Here is a 20,349-nt window from a genome sequence, read left to right on the forward strand (position 1 = left end):
TACCAAATACAGCCAGCAACAGCATGCTTTTTTCCTGAGACCTCAGAGGTGAAAGGTGGCAAAGTCCATCTCTCATTCAGTTTTAATGTTAACTTGAACCCATCGTCTAGGCCATTAAGCCAGATGGCAGTGAGGAAAGGGGAATTGGATTTTAAATGGGACATTCTGAAATGATCCTATTTTTACCTGCAATAGTGAAAGCGGGAAAGCTTTTCATTTTCAAAATTAAGCTTTATGTTTTCAAAATTAACCTTAATCAGTGGAGTTCTAAGAATAAAAATGGGAGGAGTGGTGTTTGGAGCATAAAGGGACTAAACCTAACCATTTGACAAATATGGCACAAATGGAACTGTTCTGAACCCGTGAACATCCGTGGGGGGAACTGAGGAAGACTTTTTCCTTGACTGAATCGCAAGTTCCAAAATAACCTCCCCACACTTGCCCATCTCCTTGTCTGTTGTTGTCTGGAAGTCTTAAGAAATTTTTGGAAAGGACAGCTGGAACAGCCTCAAAAAGAGCCAGTGCCTATGTTTCTATCCAGTTCCCAGCTAATTTCTTCTAATTTCTTTCATTTACAGCTGTACCTTGAAATAGGTGAGGAAGAGGTAGTGAGCTGGGGCAGAGAAGGGAAGTCCTCATTTCTGTATAAGGAAAAAAAAATCTACATTTTCACATTATCCAGATATTAATCTTCCAGGTGTTTAGACTCTATGGTAGATTTGTTTTCAAACCCCTAGGAACAGCTTTAAAGTGTTTCTGCATTTACTCATTTCCTCCATACTGAATAAAATGGATGGTCCCCAACCTAGCAGTGCATTTTAAATTGACCATCACATCAATTCTAAGTGTATTAGCAGAACATTTTATGAACAGCAACAGAAGATGTTGCTATTTGATTTACGTGTCCCTGCGCTTCTAAGTGCTCAAAGAATGCCTGCAATGTTGTGGAGAACCTGCTGGGCCAGAGAGATAACTTCATTTGTGGTGGTTAGACTGACCCTAGGTGAACTGCATTAAATTCTCTTGGTGAATGATTATGCTAGAACTCTAATTTGCATTCCCGGAATTAATACTCACCTCTAATGAATAGGAAGGGTTAGGCTGTAATTCCAGACTTCTCTGTCCCCCTTCCCTTTCCATTTCCCTTCTGTTCTCATCCTTCCTATCACTTGAATTACCTACCTCTTTCTGTGTTTCATGGCTAAACACTCCTTCCTAGCCTGATTTCCTTTCAACCTTCCCTGGCTCTCCTTTGTCCCATTTTTCCTGGCTGCCTTCCTTAAATTTCAGACAGTGAGATCCTTAAGAGCAAGAAGTACCTCCATCAGACAGATTCTTTACAGTTCCCTACCACCCCTTCCATTCTAAATTGTCTGCAATCCTCAGTGAACTCTGTTGATGGGCTGGCTTTATGTTGGCTTCCCTTTCTGCCATTTCTTTCTTGTTCTCTCACCCTTCCCCCATCCTTGCTCCCTCTTATCATTCCCATACCAGATTGGTAACTATTGCCCCTTCATTCAGACCTTTACCCACTTTTCATCAAAGATCTAAATTCTGGACCTTCAGGACCCACAACCCCTGTGTTATTCATGAGAAAGCAAGCTAAGCTGGAAAGAAGCAAGTGAAATTCCCAGTTCTTTTTGCTGATTACCTCTGTACCTCGCTCTCATCTATCCTGACACTGACCCTTTGCCCTCATTCTCCCTCAGGCCTGGAAATCCCCCCCACCCCACCCTTCATATCTGGCAGACTACCTCTCTTCCCACCTTCAAACCCTCCTATAATCATATCTCCAAGCTTCACAGACTGAGCCCTTAAAAAAAAAATGCTATTTGCTTGGTGCCTACTATGTGGCAGGCACTTTACTAAGTACTGGGGTGGATACAAGCAAATTGGGTTGGACATAATCCATGTCCCACATGGGGCTCACACTTTTAATCCCTATTTTACAGTTAAGGTAGCAGGTCCAGAGAGGTTAAGTGACTTGCCCAAGGTCACACAGCAGACAAGTGGCAGAGCTGAGATTAGAACCCAAGTCCTTTTGACTCCCAGGCCCATAATCTATCCATTAGTCCATGTGCTGCTTCTCCTTAATTTCTTCTGTCTGTCCTCCTCTCCACATCAACTCTACACATGGCTATGTAGCCCTTAAGCATTCTGATACTCCTCCCAGCCCCACAGTACTTACATAAACATTCTTCCACTTTGCTAGTTCCACTATCCTCAGTCTATTTTAATATCTGTCTCCCCCTATAGACTGTAAACTCCTACCAAGTATTGTGCTTTCCAAAGCATTGAGTTCAGTGCTCTGCAGACAGTAAGTGCTCAATAATTACAATCGATTGATGGATTGTTTTCTGAATGACTTCCTTAATAACAGTGATCTTCTCAAGCAAGAGAAAGAAAGATAACTTCCTTTAATTTCCCTTGTTGACCCAATCATGTTGGAGGACTTGATGACTGTCACAGTCTTCTCTCTACAAACCCAAACCCCCTCACCAGAGGGAGCCTCTGGAAGTGCCAGAGCTGTTGGAGCTCAATGATTCCCTTAATTCCAGGCAGCATTCCCTCTGAATTGAGAAGCAGCATGGCCTAGTGGACGGAGCACTGGGTGTCAGATGATCGTGGGTTCTAATCCTGGCTCCTCTACTTGTCTGCTGTGTGACCTTGGACATATCACTTAGCTTCTCTGTGTCTCAGTTACCTCATCTGTAAAATGGGGATAAAGATTGTGAGCTCCTTGTGGAACATAGACTGTGTCCAATCTGATTAGCTTCCAATCTGATTAGTTTGTATCTACCCCAGGAATTAGTACAGTGCCCACTTAGCCCATCTGTCAAAATGACATATTTATTGTCTGCTACCAAATCTTATTGGTTCAACCTTCCCAACATCATTAAAAGCCACTCTTTCCTCTCCATCCAAACTGTTATCATGTTAATCCAAGCACTTATCCTATGCCGCCCTGATTCCTGCAACAGCCTCCTTTCTGACCTCCCTGCCTCCTGTCTCTCCGCACTCCAGTCCATACTTCATGCTGCTGACTGGATCATTTTTATACCAAACGTTCAGTTCATGCTTCTCCACTCCTCAAGAACTTCCAGTGGTTACCCATCCAACAGAAACTCCTTACCATAGACTTTAAAGCACTCAATCACCTTGCCCCTCCTATCTTACCTTCCTGATTTCCTACAGCAACCCAGCCCACACTCTCTTCTAATGCCAAACTACTCACTGTATCTCGATCTCATCTATCTTTTCACCCATCTCTTGCCCACGTCCTGCCTCTGGCCTGGAATGCCCTCCCCCTTCATATACAACAATCACTCTCCCCACCTTCAAAGCCTTATTAAAAGCATATCTCCAAGAGGCCTTCCCTTAGTAAGCCCTCATTTGGTCTTCATCCACTCCCTTCAATGTCACCTTTGCACTTAGATTTGCACCTTTATTCACTCCTCCCTCAGTGCCACAGCACTTATTTACATGTCCATAATTTATTTGTTTATATTAATGTCTGGCTCCTACTGTAGACTCTAAGCTCATTGTGGGCAAGGAACATGTCTGCCAGATCTGTTATACTGTGTACTCCCCAGTGTTTAATACAGTGCTCAATAAATACAATTGATTGATTGGCACATAGTAAGCACTTGACAAATACCAAAAATAAAAGGCCCTACTAATTCTCAGGTGTGACTCAAACTGACTTGCCGGGCTCTTTTTCATCTCTCCATTTCTTTTTCCTTGTGGCTCTTAGGAAGATTTGCTGCTTATCCTGCTTTGAGATTGATTATTAATAATAATAATAGTATTTGTTACATGCTTACTAAGTGCCAGGCACTGTACTAAGTGCTGGGGTGGATACAAACAAATTGAGCTGGACACATCCCTATCCCATGTGGGGCTCTCAGTCTCAAATCCTCATTTTACAATTGAGGCACAGAGAAGTGAAGTGATTTGCCCAAGGCCACACAGCAGACAAGTGGTGCAGCTGGGATTAGAACCCATGACCTCCTGACTTCTCAGAACCATGCTCTTTCCACTAGTCCACACTGCTTCTTAAATTTTCATGTAGCAGTGGTCCACAGGTCTCCAAACTGGATTGCCTCAGGCAAAACTGTTGAAATAATAAAACTAGGTTGTTTTGATTGCTTCAGCACCCCACACCCTCTGACCCAGAGATGAGCACATAAAGAAATACTGGCCCTGAAGCTGTGAAGAGAGAGAGTGTGGAGAAATTGTTCTGGGGTAGCCCGGAGTTGTTGTCACCATGATAGGAGTTTGACGAGAAAGAATTTGTTTGCTAGTCAAAGTTGCTCAAAAATGCCCTTTTGGGGAAAGAGTGAGATGCAAGACAGTATCATAGGTATGAGGAGTAGGATGTTTTTCACTGAATAAACCATAATCCAGACTGGAATATCTTTGGACATATAGCAGCCTTTTTATTCATTCATTCATTCATTCATTCAATTGTACTTGTTGAGTAGTTACTGTATGCAAAGCATTGCTCTAAACCCTTGGGAGAGTACAGTATAACAATGAACTATCACATTCCCTACACACAATGAGCTTATGGTCTAGAGGGGAAAGACAGACAACAATACAAATAAATAAAATTACAAATATTTACATAACTACTGTGGGAAGGGAGGGAGGAAGAGCAAAGGGAGCAAGTCAGAGTGATGCAGAAGGGAGCGGGAGATGAAAGGGGATTGGCTGAAGATCATTATAGAACTGCCAGCTCTTGCCTCTGTGGAGTATATCAGCTTGTAAATATTGAAAGAGACAGCAGCCGACGTTTATCTCTTTTGGCTCTATCCAACCAGGTGTATTCCTATATCTTTTTAGCCAATCCCATCCATAAAAATCTAAGTAGGCTAAGTGTAGGTTTTACTTCTTGATGCAAGGACATTTCAGTGGCACTCCACAGCTGCCAAAATTCTCAGATTACACCAGTAATTTTGGGAACTAGACAAGAGAAAATCTTGTAAAGATCAAAAACAATGCATGGATTTACATTTCAGAAGAATTTAAATGTGTCATTCGTAATCTTTTAAGAGTGAGAACGGTTTCTGAACAACAGTGTAAGAGAAATGAGGTCTAAAGGCAGAAAGGGTATTATTCTACAGTAATGTAAATGTTGTGAGGCTTGCCTGATATTCTCTTTTCATGCATTTGTGTAGAAACATGAGGATCCCAATCAAATGACTGGCAGTTATAAGATAAGGAGACAGGGGAAGGTATAGTCAGAGAAGGTGACCAGTGGGATCCAGTACAGGAAAGATGGGGGAAGAGAAACAGGTTCACTTTCTCCCCACTTCTTCACCAGCTTCATGGTGCGGAGTGGCAAGGAGGGTGTTTAATTGGTCAGAAACTCTTGAAGCGTGCTCAGGAGAATCTAATAGCCAGCCAACATCTCGACTTCAGTAACTGATAAATGTGGTGCCCTCCACTGCGGCTTTGGATTCCTTCAGATTCTGTGGTCTTTATCCCCTTACAGCTTACAAACATTTTCCTATTTACATGAAAAGAAAGATAAGGCAGAGATTTCCATCTCCTTGAAGTGGTGGTTTCTGTGGCTGGTATCAGCTGGAACTGCATGAACTAGATGGTCTTTAAGAGTTTCACTGTCCCTAAGGTAAGTCAAGGGCTGATTGAGGTAATACATAAGGGTAAATAGTTAACAGGTGAAATGAGAGCTTATAAACGGCCTGCGTGACCAAGTAACCAAGGGAGTTGGCTTGGATGCTAGATAAAGGAGGATGTGGATGTGAATTGGATGGTGAGGGTTGAGTCAGGTTATGGAATTCAGGTAGGTGTAATTTTATAGGATGAGTTATAGGTTGAGGGATTGGCTAGAAAGGAGCAATGGCATAGAAAAAAGATTGGGGAAAAAATAGTTCTAACTCGTGGGTTAATGTAGTTTGTAGATCATATGGGCTAGGAGGTGTTCATCCGTGTATGTGTGTCCAAAGGAAAGAGCAAGTGTCCTGATAGATGGGTATTTGTAAAAAATTAAAATGCACAGTGTGAGAGATCGCAGATCTCAGAATAAGGCCCAGTGGCTGGAGATGATTGATTGAAGCTCAAAACTCATTTGTAACAGTATGGAAAATTATAGTTATTATATATGTATGTATATATATGTATATATCTTTTATATAGGTAGCTGGCAGGTTTGTGAAGATGAGATCACTGATGATAAAATTGTATCCAACCTTTTCAGTAACACTGAAAAGACTGATATGCAGTTAACATTCTATTCCCTACTGCATTCATATAAAGATTAATCAATCAGTCACATTTTTGAGTGTATATTGTGTGTAGAGCACTGCATTAAGCACTTGGAAGAGTAAAACAGAACAGATTTCATAGGCACATCCTCTACCCACAAGGAACATAATTCTTTGCTGCACTAGTGTTTTACCCCAATGGGTCCTGCCTCCATTTTGGAGACTGTCTCTTGCAAACCTCAATTCAAAGACAGCTTTCCCTTTTCCAGTCAGCTGATGCCCAGGTTGTTTTCTCTGATGCAGTCTTTTCCCACTGCCGAATCCCCCAGTTTATTTCCCCGGATTGAGGGGTGAAAACATAGAGCCCAAAGCATCATAGCATTGCAAGGTGACTCTCAGCTAAAATGCAGCGGTCTGAGTGGATTACGAAGAATTGTTCACAGATACCCCTATGTGAGGAGCCAGGGGTTGGATCCCTGAGCAAGTGTTTGAAAAGTGATATCTTTTATGGTCATTGTAGCCCAAGTGTTGACAGAAAGTTGGCGGGATCATTCACAAAGGCCTTGTCAGGAGGACCCGTGAGCTTTGGCCCAACAGCTGATTCTCATTCAACTGTTCTGATGCTGAGGGTTGGCTGGAAGTGGCAACATGCCAGTTGCCGAGTTATTTGGGGATATTGTGCTCCGCAGGTCTCCTCCTTTCTTTTGACTGGCTAAGAGCTGTTCAGCTTATCTGCTGCCTGATAGGTAGAGGATATGCAGGACCACCTCTTTCCCTCCATCCTGGAGGATTTCTGAATCAGACTAACCCCTACCCATTTGCTGTCAGCCCTGCTTGGGGTTACGGAGATGGCTAGTGGGTAGAAGACTTCAGGAGGAATTCAAGGATGCGGTGACCTCCTTACCCCGCACCCCAGAGGCCAAGAGTCAGCTCAAGACTAAGAAAGCCTGACAGGATGACAAGAGCAGATTTAGTGCCATAAGGGATTAAAATAAAAGTGAACTGCACTATCCTGAGGTAGCTACTGATTTGGCAGTGGGAGATCTAGGGTCCCCAGGGGAAGATTGTCTTTGAAAGCTGCTCCCTCTTCAACAGAGGCCTGTCAACAGTCAGAAGAAGTCAGGGAGCCACTAAGAAGTTGCAGGTCAGGTTCCCTCAGCTGCTGCTCTGGGACCCTTCCCTCTATCCCAAGCTTTCCCAGGATCTCCCAGTCTCCCTAGGTGGAAAGTCCATTGGGTACCATCCAACTACAGCTAACCCTGTAGTTCTATGGGAAGGACGTAGCCATGCATGAATGATGGTCTTGATGAGGAACTGGAAAAATCTGTCAGTCACCATAAGTAAAGCTCCCTCTGGGAAATTAAGGATTGTAAGCCATGGTGTGCTACTGCCTAAACCTATGGAAATCTGGGGCCTGAAGACATAATTCATAGTGAAGGGAATTCTTCTGGGCCAAAGGGAACAGTTTACTGCTTTTGACCTAATGAATTAGACACTGATTAAAACATCCCCATTCTGAGAGTCAAAGTCATTTAACCATCCAGATGAATTTTAGCAAAAACCTTTCACAGAAACTTCCAAGGCAGTAAGGGGGTAACCTCGGAGGTAGCTAGTTGCCTGACCTTTTCTCCGTTCCAGGCATCTTTGGTGCTGACACTCAGGCTTCTCAGGATTTCCTCGTAAAGGGGCCCAAAAGCATCTGCTCCCAGTGACTTGAGACGGCAGACTTTTTCCTGTGTGTCATCTGAAGGGAGTTCTTTAGCCACCTCCCCATTGGGGGAGCCTGCTTGTCTGCCCTTCTCTGACCAAGAGAGAGCTTAGGTGGGTTGGGAGTAGAAGGAAGGAGTCTGAAGACTGTCGGCCTCTCCACGTTTGATCATTTCGCTTTGACAGAAAAGATTTTGGTCACAGGGAGACTTTTCTTTTCAGACTTAATGTTTGAGCAATGCCTCACAGGTCTGATCAGCTTGAGAGGAAGCTTGGATCCTGCTGGGTAATTGCAAAACTCTGACTTCACCGCAGAACTGAGAGAAAACTCTGTGATGGAGTGTCAAGTGAGTCATCCGAGTCTTCCGCACCTAAAAGCTGAGGTTCTCTTCTTTGCTTCTTGGCTTCTGTGCACTCAGTTCTACCTGCCCTTCTGTCACGTTTGTGCAGAAGTTTCTCCTTCACAAAGCAATGATTGAGAAAGCTTAGCAACGGCATGAACGTTTTGTAATGGCTTTTGACTATCAAAACCTTGTTTGAAAAGCAGCTGTGAGATACCCATATGGAACACCTGCACATACAAGCACACAGTTGTGCCCAGGTGCTGACTCTGTCCGGGAACTCAGAATAATCCCAAACTAGGGTAGATACTTAGGCCATCCTAAGATAAGCCCCTTGCTAAGAATTTCTCCTTAAAAATAAATTTCTACAGTGAATCAGTGGTTTCTCTACATTCCACGTGGGTAACTCAATAATAATAATAATAATGATGGTATTTGCTAAGCACTGTGTGCCAAGCACTGTTCTAAGCACTGAGCTTGTTGAATTTTGGTCGGTTGCCTTCTGGATCCCCAAAGCAATGTAAAGGTCTTATTTAGAAATCGACACTATCTCATTTATATCACCACTGATTCCTTGTCCATGTTCTCCCTCTGGCCAGGAATCCTTCTCCACCATAAACACCAGACCACAACTTTCCCCATCTTTAAATCACATCTCCTTCAAGAGGCCTTCCCGACCAAGCCCTCATTTCTCCTACTCGTTATTATTTCTGTGTCACTTATATGCTTGGATCTGTACCCTTTAAGCACTTGATATTCACTCCATCCTCTGCCCCACAGCACTTATGTACCTATCTTAATACCTTGCCATTTCCCCATCTGTAATGTATTTCAACATCTATCTCCTTGTCTAGACTGTAAGCTCCTTGTGGGCAGGGATCCCAAGCACTAAGTACAGCGCTCTGCATACAGTAAGCCCTCAATAAATGCCATCAATTGATTGGTTGAATGTGACCAGAGTGAGTTTGGTGCTGGTACAGGGCCTGGGGCAGACCTGTGATGTCATGGTGAATTGACAACCAAGTTATTGCTGCCTTGGTGACCACCCCAGCCCAAAGCTGGGATTCCTGCCAGGAGGTAGGACTGCTCTGAGACCAGGGGAGGCTGAGGAAGTTGAATCCCTACAGTATCCTTGGATTCTTTGGATAATACGGAGGCCGATTTAGCATCAAGATTGAAGCAATTGTTCCACTCATCCCTACCCACTCCCATTTTGCACAAGTCTTATTGTGACTTAAGGTGCAACTCAGAAAAACACCAGACTGTAACTCCAAACTGACCTTTGGAGAGCTGAGCAATGATCATTAGATTTGGGGTAACTGGGAAGTGAGTGATTATTCTCTGAGATTAAGGTGGAAGCATTAATTCACCACTGCTGCGTGTTGCGCACCAAGAATTCCAACCTTTTCATTCCATCTCTGGTTCTCTTTCTTTCTACCTCTCCTCTCAGGCTCACCTCAGTCCTGAAGCCCTTCTATAAAGGAATTCTGGGGCCACTAAGGTTCAACCTGTCTAGAAGGAGGTAACTAGTCTGCATTTTCTTAGAATAATTCTCATTCTGGAGAGTGACTTTACAGGCTGACACTTTTAAGAGGAGCTATGGATAGGTCGTATTTTTTTGCAAATTATTTTCACTGAAGAGGCCTTCCGGTGTTTGAGACAGGCTGCTGGACTGATCCCAGGTAATGGTGTGGTCTGGGTTTATTGATATCTTGAAATGTGTGAGGGGGGGAAAAGGTAGCTGTGAAAATGTGTCCAAAGCCACTTGCGTAAAGCTGTCAAAACTAACCAGGGAGAACATTATGACCAATGGAGATGGAAGGTTGATGTCTACCCTACCAAGCTAGGATCGTTTCCTAATGTCCCTCACTCTCTGCCACTCCAGATGTTAACAGATGTCTCACTAGAGTTTCATAGGTCATCATTTTCCATATTCTGGAACCCATGAGGTCAATACCTGTTTTCCCTCCCCCTTGGACTGTGAACCATAGGTAGGAGAGAAGCTGTGTTTAATCTGCATATGTTGTATCTACACCAGTGCTTAGAACTGTGCTTGGCACATAGTAAGCCCTAAACCCCTACAATTATTATTATGAGGTATATTCCTCTTCCAACCTTGGCTTGTTGGCATCCACCTGAACCATATCCTGTACTGTATGCACTCACTGCATATTCCTCAAAGGTAATAATATTGAGAGGTGCAGGCTTAGAGGCTCAGCATAAGTAGCTAAACTGCATCCAAACACTTTGGGGGAAAAAACATCAGTCTGGCCATTTTCTCCTTGATCTCTCCATCGCTCTCCCTCTTTCTCTCTCCCCTCTAACACTCACCCAGGTCTTGCTCAAGAGTCAAAATTATCAATGGCCTATACGTCATTTATTTGAAGCAGTTGGGCGGAAAGCAGTTTCTATGCCCCTTCACTTTCCAAAACCATAATTTTCAAGGTGTACTTCTGAAAATTGTCAAATACAAGTTCTTCTCTGACTTTTTTAATGGCATTTATTAAGCGCTTACTATATCCAGGCACTGTACTAAGTGATGGGAGTAGATATAAGCTAATCAGGTTCTACACAGTCCACATCCCACGTGAGGCTCACCCTTGAAATCCCTATTTTATAGGTGAGATAACTAAGGTCCAGAAAAGTTGCCCAAAATCACACAGTAGGTAAGTGGCGGAGACAGAATTAGGGCCCAGGTCCTCTGATTCCCAGGCCCAAGCTTCAGCCATTCGGCCATGCTGCTTCTCTTTGTAATGCCTCAAAGCCGTAGTATGGATGATCATGGGCTACTGTGGTGGGGGTTTGTGTTTGTTCTCTACGGAAGGTGGCGAACCAGAGATGGACGACTACATGGAGACCCTCAAAGACGAGGAGGACGCCCTATGGGAGAATGTGGAGTGCAACCGGCACATGCTGAGCCGCTACATTAACCCAGCTAAGCTTACTCCATATCTGCGGCAATGCAAAGTCATCGATGAGCAGGATGAAGATGAGGTGCTCAATGCTCCTATGCTGCCCTCCAAGATCAACCGAGCAGGTAACACCATTCCCACTTATCCTAAAGTCATGCAGGGACACTGTGCAGCAGTGTTTCCTTCAGCCCAGGAGTCATTCTCGAGAAAGGGGTTGGGGATGTCCAGTATCTTCTATGGGTAATTTGACCTCCTCTGGGCAGGAAGATGCTGATGAGGTTGGACTGCGAGGGATTAGGAAGAGCTATAACAGGGACTGGTAGTTGCATCTGGGGCTAGAAGGATAGAAAGAGAAGAATTGACTATCTCCTGGGAAAAAAGAAATATGGGCTGTGAAGCATCAAGGAAAGGGAAGCGTAGTGATAAAATTCGAAAGTGGGAAAAGGCCATAGAAATGTATGGGCCTTTTGCATCATTCTTCACTGAGCTGTTTTGGTGTTGCCCCAGGCCGACTGCTGGATATTCTCCATACCAAGGGAGAAAGGGGCTATGTGGTCTTCTTGGAGAGCTTGGAGTTTTACTACCCAGAACTCTACAAGCTGGTGACAGGGAAGGAGCCCACCCGGAGATTCTCTACCATTGTGGGTGAGTATTATTGTTCCAGTGACAGGTGACTAGGGTAAGAATCAGTCAGTCAAACTGCACTTACTGAGCGCTTACTGTGTGCACTGTACTAAATGCTTGGGAGAGTACAGTATAACAGAGTTGGTGACATGTTCCCTACCCACAACAAGCTTATAGCAGATGAATATGTAATTTACATTTTTAATATAGAAAAGTGACCGTTTTAGAGCTGCGTACACTGCTTGGCTGGTCTTGGTCCCGGAACTTGATGGGCATAAAGGGAATATTTACAGCTTCAGGGGAGTGTTCACAAGGGCGTGAGGCTTCCAAGGGTAGCACATCTTCATACCAAGTGATCTGCCTGCAGATAACATGGTCAATTCAGAAATTGACAGGAGGCTGTTACTGCTCTCCTTCTCCTCTGAGAAGAGAAAATGCTAACTTGAGGATATGGTCAAATGCCACCTGAGAATGGTGCCAGACTGATGGTGAAGAGATGACTCAACTCTAGGAAATGTATCCCAGCCTCCTTTCCTCTACCTGCCAACCCACTTTCAGACTTGTTGAAAATAACTGGGAGATGAGGGTGGGGATTAGAGTATGTAGAGGAGGGCAGAGTAGCGCTGAAATAGGTTAGGATGTAAAGCATCCTCTTCTGAATGATGAGGTGTCTTTAGGTAAAAATCACAATAATTCATGTGGGAAATGTCACCCATGTCACATCATTGGAGGAATGTAGTCAAAGTACGCTCCCTCTGCCTCTGTTTTGGAAGTGTGATTTGTGGAGTTGACCCTGCGGGGAGGGAAATGCATCTGAAGAATAAACACTCTCGAAAATGAGCAGTTGAAGTCATGCAAGTGGGACCATGCCTAAGATGCCCAAATTGTTAGTCCATCAGTGTTTTGGTAATAAATTAAGGTTCAATTCACTCATCTAACCCCACCCTCTGCACGTTATAAGCAAACCCCCCTACCTCCTCTCTTCCTCTATTCTCAGCCTACTCTAAATTCCCAGTGGGGCTGGGACCCTAATGACTCCTTGTCCTATATTTCCTCCCCCAACCATTTCCCACACCCTGACTTTGCTTGAGCCTAAACTGCTACCACCATATTCCCATCACCCCAAGGACCATGAGTCCATTATGTCCCCCATTTTCTGCAGTGGAAGAGGGCCATGAGGGCCTCACGCATTTCTTAATGAATGAGGTCATCAAGCTGCAGCAGCAGATGAAGGCCAAAGATGTGCAACGTTGCGAGCTCCTGGCCAAGTCCCGTCAACTGGAAGATGAGAAGAAACAGCTGATACTCACTCGGGTGGAGCTGCTGACCTTCCAGGAAAGGTATTACAAGATGAAGGAGGAGAGAGACAACTACAACGATGAATTGATCAAAGTGAAAGATGACAACTACAACATAGCCATGCGATATGCCCAGCTGAGTGAGGAGAAGAACATGGCGGTGATGAGAAGTCGGGATCTCCAATTAGAGGTGAGATATGCCCAGCTATGGTTTGGACCCTCAAAGGGGTAAAAGCTGGACTGGTTGCTTCACCCTTTTCTTTATTTGAATCAGGTGAGCTGGGACTTAAAATTTGCTCATATCACCTGAACTGAATTCCAAATGTCACCTGAATTTCACAAGGAGGTATTTATTCCTCTGGGTTGGAGAGAGAAGGCCTTGTCCATGGAAAGTTTTTCTAAGATAGTGAAGTTCTGGGGAAGTAGTTTGACAAATTTCCATTTAGTTTTTCAGGAGGAAAGAATCTTTGTTCTGTGAGAGTAATGTTCTTCCTCTAATGAAAGGAATATTTGTTCCATTTCCTCCATTGACAGTACCATTCCTGAACTAGACCACTGAGGTCTATCTAGCTCAGGAAGAAGCGTGGAATAATAGTCCCCCAAGATATCCATCTCTCTTTGAAAACATTATGATTCTTGGGGGACGGGACTGATTATAGATGATCTAGAGAAGAGGAGGTAATTTAATTTAGCATTATCTTCTCTTCTTTATGAAGAAACTTTATCCTTGCCCTTTCCCTTCCTACTAGACAAAGCGAAAGCAACCCCAGGGACATGAATTGCATCAAAGATGGTTCCTGGGCTAGGATACTGGAGAGTCATTGGATTCAGCTTAGTCATCTCTCTGCTTGTGCTTATCTCTTTCTGCTTGACTCTCACTGACCTGTGGGGTTGGCCCAGATCGATCAACTGAAGCATCGGTTGAATAAGATGGAAGAGGAATGCAAACTGGAGAGAAATCAGTCACTGAAGCTCAAGAATGACATAGAAAATCGGCCCAAGAAGGAACAGGTCCTGGAACTGGAACGGGAGAATGAGATGCTGAAAACTAAAATCCAGGAGTTACAGTCTATAATTCAGGTGAGCACCTTTGGTTGTGGGTGTTATATAGGTGGTGTTATAATGTTCCCCGATTAGACCGTAAACCCGTCAAAGGGCAGGGACTGTCTCTATCTGTTACCAATTTGTACATTCCAAGCTCTTAGTACAGTGCTCTGCACATAGTAAGCGCTCAATAAATACTATTGAAATAAATACTACCGAATGTTATATAGTCATTTGGGCACCATAAGTGATTAGGAGAGCAGAGAGAGAGAGACTAGTCCTTGAAGTTTCCAATGAATCCAAATATGGGAAGTCCTCAACTTCACATTTTGAATTACAATGAATGATCCTTACAAAGTGTAAGTGGGAGTTGTGGGGTGACATAATAATAATGATGATGATGGTACTTGTTAAGAGCTTGTTTTGTGCCAGACACTGTGCTAAGCCCTGCGGTGGATACAAGCAAATTGAATTGGACACAGTCCCTATCCCATGTGGGGCTCACAGTCTCAATCCCCATTTTACAGATGAGGTAACTGAGGCACAGAGAAGGGAAGTGACTTGCTCAAGGTCACACAGCAGACAAGTGGCAGAGCCAGGATTAGAACCCATGACCTTCTGACTCCCAGGCCCATGCTCTATCCAGTATGCCATGCTGCTTGAGGGCCATGGAGAAATTAGGAAACAATTTTAAAGGCACTGAGGGTAGAGAAAGGAGTAAAAGTTTCCAGTAGTCAAGAGATGGAGTGGGAAAGGTTTGAGATTGGGGAGGCGTAGTTATTTAATCCTCAGGTGGAGTCACTAGGGAGGGTCGGCACCTCCATTTCATTACCAACAAAGTGAAAGTTAGCTACCCTATCCCCAGACTTATTCAACTCAATATAAGTACACTAATGAAACTATGTTACCGGTCTCTGGCTGATGACACCCAATAATGTAATTCTGGTAAAATTTGACTGTCTGAACTTTGTTAAAGAGACGATCCCCCAGGGGAAAACTGTCTCCAACTTTCAATTTAAGATGCAGTTTTCAGGATCCAGTTGTCATAAAGTCAAGGTTTAATGTCTGTCTCCATGGAGGCGGAGGATGCATCCGTGGTCTCAACACCAAACACCACCCACTCTTATTCCCAGCAAGCTTTCCCTTAAATCTCCTTGTGGGTATAAGAAGGCCAACCAAGAAAAAGTTACCTCTCTAATGGAAAAGAATAAGGTGACTCTTCCTCCTTGCTTGTCACTCCCTCCCACTCAGCTCTCATTATCTTGTGTGGTAAATCTTGCCTCAGAGCACAATTAAATCAAAGCAGATTGATAGATAATTCAGATGTCAAGTCTGAAAGGTAGATCTGCTTCCTCATTGTTGTGGCCTACAAAATGTTTGCATACTAGCAACTGATGCTGTCAGTTCTTGTAAAAGCACTGCAGAACAGTAGAAGCCCCGATACTCCCGAGAGCAAGGAAAGTTTCTTTTTTTCTTTTTAGGTGATAGACTTCTTAAAAAGATAAGCTTCTTAAAGATTCCAAAAGGCATTCTTCCCTTCTCTTTCCCTATCGAAATACCCTGCTCAAACTTTGTGTCTTTCCCTGGCTCTTAGCCTTATTTCTTCCTTCCCCATCTCACCTCCCTCACCTATAGATTTAAACTTTTTCCTCTTCTTAGGCCGGGAAACGGAGTCTGCCGGATTCAGACAAAGCTATTTTGGATATACTGGAGCATGACCGTAAGGAGGCATTAGAGGATCGACACGAACTAGTGACCAAGATCTTTAACCTACAGGAGGAGATCCGACAGGCCGAGGAGCTGAGAGACAAGGTGAGAACCCGAAGCCAAAATCAGGTCCCAATCATTAAGTCAATAGTATTTATTGAGCACCTGCCTTTTGCTGAACACCTTACTAAGTTTGGGAGAGCACAGTTGAGTTGGTAGACATGATCCATAGCCTCAAGGAGTGAATAATCTAGAGGGAGAGATGAACACTAAACTAATTCACTGATAGGAGGGATGAGAAAAAATGAGTATGTAGAAGAATAAGTGCTTAAGTAATAACATATTTAAGAAAATATATACACTCAGTCAGCGACATTTATTGAATCGTTGCTGTGTATCAACCACTGTACTTGGTGCTTGGGAGAGAACCATACGGTAGAGTTGATAGACACATTCTCTGCCCACAAGAAGCTTACAGTCTAGAGAGGGAGACAGACATAAAAATAAATTACTGATGAAGATATATATGTTTTTAAGTGTCATGGGATTGGGGGTGGGGTGAATATCAAGATCTTAAGGGGTACAAATCCAAGAACAGAGGTAACATAGATGGGAGGGTGAATGGGAAAAACGAGGGTCTATTCAGGGAAAGCCTCTTGGAGGAGGTGTGATTTTTAGTAGGGGTTTGAAGGTGTGACTGGGCCTTGAAGGTGGGAGTGTCCATGGCAGTTGAAGGTCCATTCAAGGTTAGTGTGTGGTTGAGGAGTCGGGGGAAGGAATAAATAGAGAAAGCATAAGGTAAAGAAGAGTCAGTACTGTTTGTGGTTCTGACACCTCTTCTGTCCCAAGCCCCTGGCACAAATGTGAGTCTCTCCAGTCTGTTCTGTTATATAGAAGACATTTGAGGAGGGAAGATTGGCATCCTTGACTTTGAGGTAAATTACTTAACTATAGCATGCCAATAACACACCTCTGCTTCTGTCACGGGACTTCCCTTCTGCCTAATGGATTAAAGAGTAAGTACTCCAACTTGCCAGAGTTCAAGAAGAAGTGAGGAAATGAGAGAGACCGGGAAAGTCCGGGAAGGCTCTGCCAATTGATTGCTTGACAGATTTGTTGATTGCCTTTCTCACTGACAGTACCTGGAGGAGAAAGAAGACCTGGAGCTGAAGTGCTCAACGCTGGGGAAGGACTGTGAAATGTATAAGCACCGTATGAATACAGTAATGATCCAGTTGGAGGAGGTGGAGAAAGAGCGGGATCAGGTACCTGGTTAGGGCAGGGAGGTGGAGGTGGCTGGAGGTAGCGTCGTGAGATTGTATTGAGTTCTCCATTTATTGGGAATTGAATGCCTTGACTTCAAGGGTTTGAGTGTAATAAAGAGCCATAACCCCTCTCACGTCGGCCATTTGTTTCTGTTAGAGCACTCAGTCGTGTAATGGGACTGGCTAAGTGGGAGATAATCATGAATCTATATCACAACAGACTACATCCTGGATAGGGTCCCTACTCAGAAAATTTCAGACCTAAGACCTAGCTGCCATCTAGAGTCCCCTGGGCTGTGATTGAACAGTTCAGATCAGTGAATGGAAGACTAAGGGCAAATGAGAGGTGGAGGAATTTGGGGAAGGAATAGGGTTGAAGCACGGAAAGAGCAGAGAAGTGCCCTAAGAGGATATTGTGCACTGAGCCTGAATCCCCAGTCATAGTTTAGGTCCAGAGAAAACTGAGGAATATTACTGGGCGGTGTTTATCTCTCTGGGATGATTTGGGTATTCGATCTCCTTTACTTTTCCTGACAGGCATTCCACTCCCGTGATGAAGCGCAAACACAGTACTCACAGTGCCTCATAGAGAAGGACAAGTACAGGAAGCAGATCCGAGAGCTGGAGGAGAAGAATGACGAGCTGCGGATAGAGATGGTCCGTAAGGAAGCCTGTATCGTCAACCTGGAGAGCAAGGTCCGGAGACTTTCAAAAGACAGCGGTGGCCTTGACCAGGTATGGCTCTGTCACTTGAATCCGTCCATACTGGTTATTGATTACCTACAAAGAAGCAGCATGACGTAGTAGATAGAGCATGGTCCTGGGAGTCAGGAGGTCATGGGTTCCAATCCTCGTTCCACCACTTATGTGTTGTGCGACCTTGGGAAAGTCACTTTACTTCTCTGTGTCTCTGTCACCTCATCTCTGTAAATTGGGATTGGCGATTAAGGCTCACTGTGGGCAGAGTACTGTTCTCAGCACATGGGAGAGTACAGTACAATAGAAGTACAGTATAATAGAGTTCTGTCAATCAGTGGTATTTATTGAGCACTTACTATGTGCAGAGCACTGTAGTAAGCACTTGGAAAAGTACACTATAACTGAGTTGGAAGGTATGTTTCATGCCTTGCACTTGGATCTGTGACCTTTGGGCATTTGATATACACCTTACCCACAACCCCGATTAGACTGTAAGCCCATCAGTGGACAGGGACTGTCTCTATCTGTTGCCGATTTGTACATTCCAAGCGCTTAGTACAGTGCTCTGCACATAGTAAGCGCTCAATAAATACTATTGAATGAATGAATGAACATATGTATATATCTTTAAATTATATATCATAAATTACTTATTTTTATTAATGCCTGTCTCCCCCTCTAGACTGTAAGCTCATTATGGGCAGAGAACTTGTCAGCTAATTCTGTTGCATTCTCCCAAGTGCTTAGCACAATGCTCTGCACATAGGAGCTCAGTAAATACCATTGACTGATTGATTGACTGATGCCCGCAAAGAGCCTGGTGTCTGGAGGACTGTAAGGACTGTAATGACCTGATGATGGTTGTTAAATCATCCCTCATCCTTTTCCTCTCTAGACTCTCTAATCCTACTTACTTTAGTCTTCCCTCAGGGTTTAATTTTCAAATCTTTAGTCATCTGAGCTTTCTCAGTGTTCTCCTGGAACTAGAACTTTAGTGTGGGGTATGAAGGGAAGATTCCCATAGGGTTCCTGAGAATTATGATTGCTTTTCTGACAGTATTTTGTTTCTTCTGTGCTGAATCATGCCCAGTTGATTATCTGCTCCTGACTCTACTTGGCCTAACTTGCTATCTTTCCAACTCTGCTCCTCTCTAGAGTCTACCTAGAAATCTGCCAGTAACCATCATCTCTCCAGCCTTTGGCGATCCCAACCCTAAAATCAATGGTCAGGAGGCAGATGACTCATCAACTTCTGAGGAGTCCCCAGAAGACAACAGATATTTCCTGCCCTCTTATCCTCCCAAAAGGAGGATGAATATCAAAGGCATCCAGGTACTCATGAAATTGAGGCTATGATATTTCCCATCTTTTCCGAACCAAGTGGCTTTCTCTGAGTAACAGGAGGGTAGAGATGCTTATGCTGTGCTGCTCCCCTCCGCCCCTTACTCAAAATCGTGTCATTAATAATAATAATAATAGTACTTGTTGAGTGCTTACTATGTGCCAAGGACTGTTCTAAGCACTGGGGTAGGTACAGGTTAATCAGGCTGGACACAGTCCCTGTTCCACATGGAGTTCAAACACATCCCCATTTTGCAGATGAGGTAGCTGAGGCATAGAGAAGTTACATGACTTGTCCAAGGTCACACAGCAGACATGTGGCAGAGCCGGGATTAGAAGCCAGGTCCTTCTGACTCCCAGGCCCGTGCTCTATCCACTATAAACGAGTACCTAAAATGTGCCAACCCATAATACTGTTTTCTAACAACTTCCCTTCTCCAGTGCAGATATAGTGCTAGTAAGATGAATGACGCCAGCAATCTTTTGTCCTCACCTAGCTTAAATTGCTACTTGCTCTGGGTAAGTAGAAGAGTGGTTATTTCCAAGATGGTTTAGTGGATGGTTGCCAACTGGGTTCTCTCAGTGAGTGTTCTTGAGGCTGGTGTTATTTCATCAGTTTTCTGGTAATGACTTGCTGCCCAATGGACCCAGCTGTTGCAGAGCTCTATCAAGCCATCAGTGGTATTTATTGAGTGCTTACTGTATGCAGAGCAATACCCCAGGATTAGCAGAAACGTTCCCTGCCCTTAATGATCTTACATTCTGCTGCACTGACTGCTGAAAAGATGACTTTAGCCTGGTGCAAAAGTCCTTGCTGGTCAGCCAATACAAGAAGAATACCCTATTGGCCCTCCCCTTCCTTTGTTTGGACACATGAACGCATAAACAGAGAGCTTGAGCTAAATCTGAATTTAGATTAGGGAGCACCCACCTGGCCTGTGTATGCTGGGAGCCAGGGGAAAAATGTCACCATCTTCACCAAACAATAACAGTAATGACAGTACTTATTAAGCACTTACTATGTGCCAAGCACTGTACTAAGTGCTGGGGTAGATACAACATAAGGTTGGATACAGTCCCTGTGCCACATGGGACTTCCAGTCTAAGTAGGAGGGAGAAGAATTTAATCCCCATTTTATAGTTGAGGAAACTGAGGCACAGAGAAGTTAGGTGAGTTGCCC

The 20,349-nt window shown here is 44.0% G+C and overlaps 1 protein-coding gene across 5 annotated transcripts in view; it reads left to right on the forward strand.

Moving 5' to 3' along the window:
- CARD11 (caspase recruitment domain family member 11) overlaps positions 1-20,349 on the forward strand; it is a 75,331-nt gene that overhangs the window by 25,606 nt on the left and 29,376 nt on the right. For 3 of the 5 annotated variants that reach the window (XM_029058143.2, XM_029058149.2, XM_029058147.2), the window contains 8 exons: positions 11,103-11,315; positions 11,698-11,835; positions 12,977-13,302; positions 14,013-14,192; positions 15,816-15,968; positions 17,003-17,128; positions 17,666-17,863; positions 18,983-19,159. In XM_029058143.2, coding sequence (XP_028913976.1) covers positions 11,103-11,315; positions 11,698-11,835; positions 12,977-13,302; positions 14,013-14,192; positions 15,816-15,968; positions 17,003-17,128; positions 17,666-17,863; positions 18,983-19,159 — 1,511 coding nt within the window. Of the gene's footprint in view, positions 1-9,689; positions 9,801-9,853; positions 9,961-11,102; positions 11,316-11,697; positions 11,836-12,976; positions 13,303-14,012; positions 14,193-15,815; positions 15,969-17,002; positions 17,129-17,665; positions 17,864-18,982; positions 19,160-20,349 lie in introns of those variants that run through there. The other 2 variants (XM_039911085.1, XM_029058148.2) reach the window with 2 other exon arrangements.

The sequence above is a fragment of the Ornithorhynchus anatinus genome, chromosome 2, assembly GCF_004115215.2.
Source record: "Ornithorhynchus anatinus isolate Pmale09 chromosome 2, mOrnAna1.pri.v4, whole genome shotgun sequence".
Lineage (NCBI taxonomy): Eukaryota > Metazoa > Chordata > Mammalia > Monotremata > Ornithorhynchidae > Ornithorhynchus > Ornithorhynchus anatinus.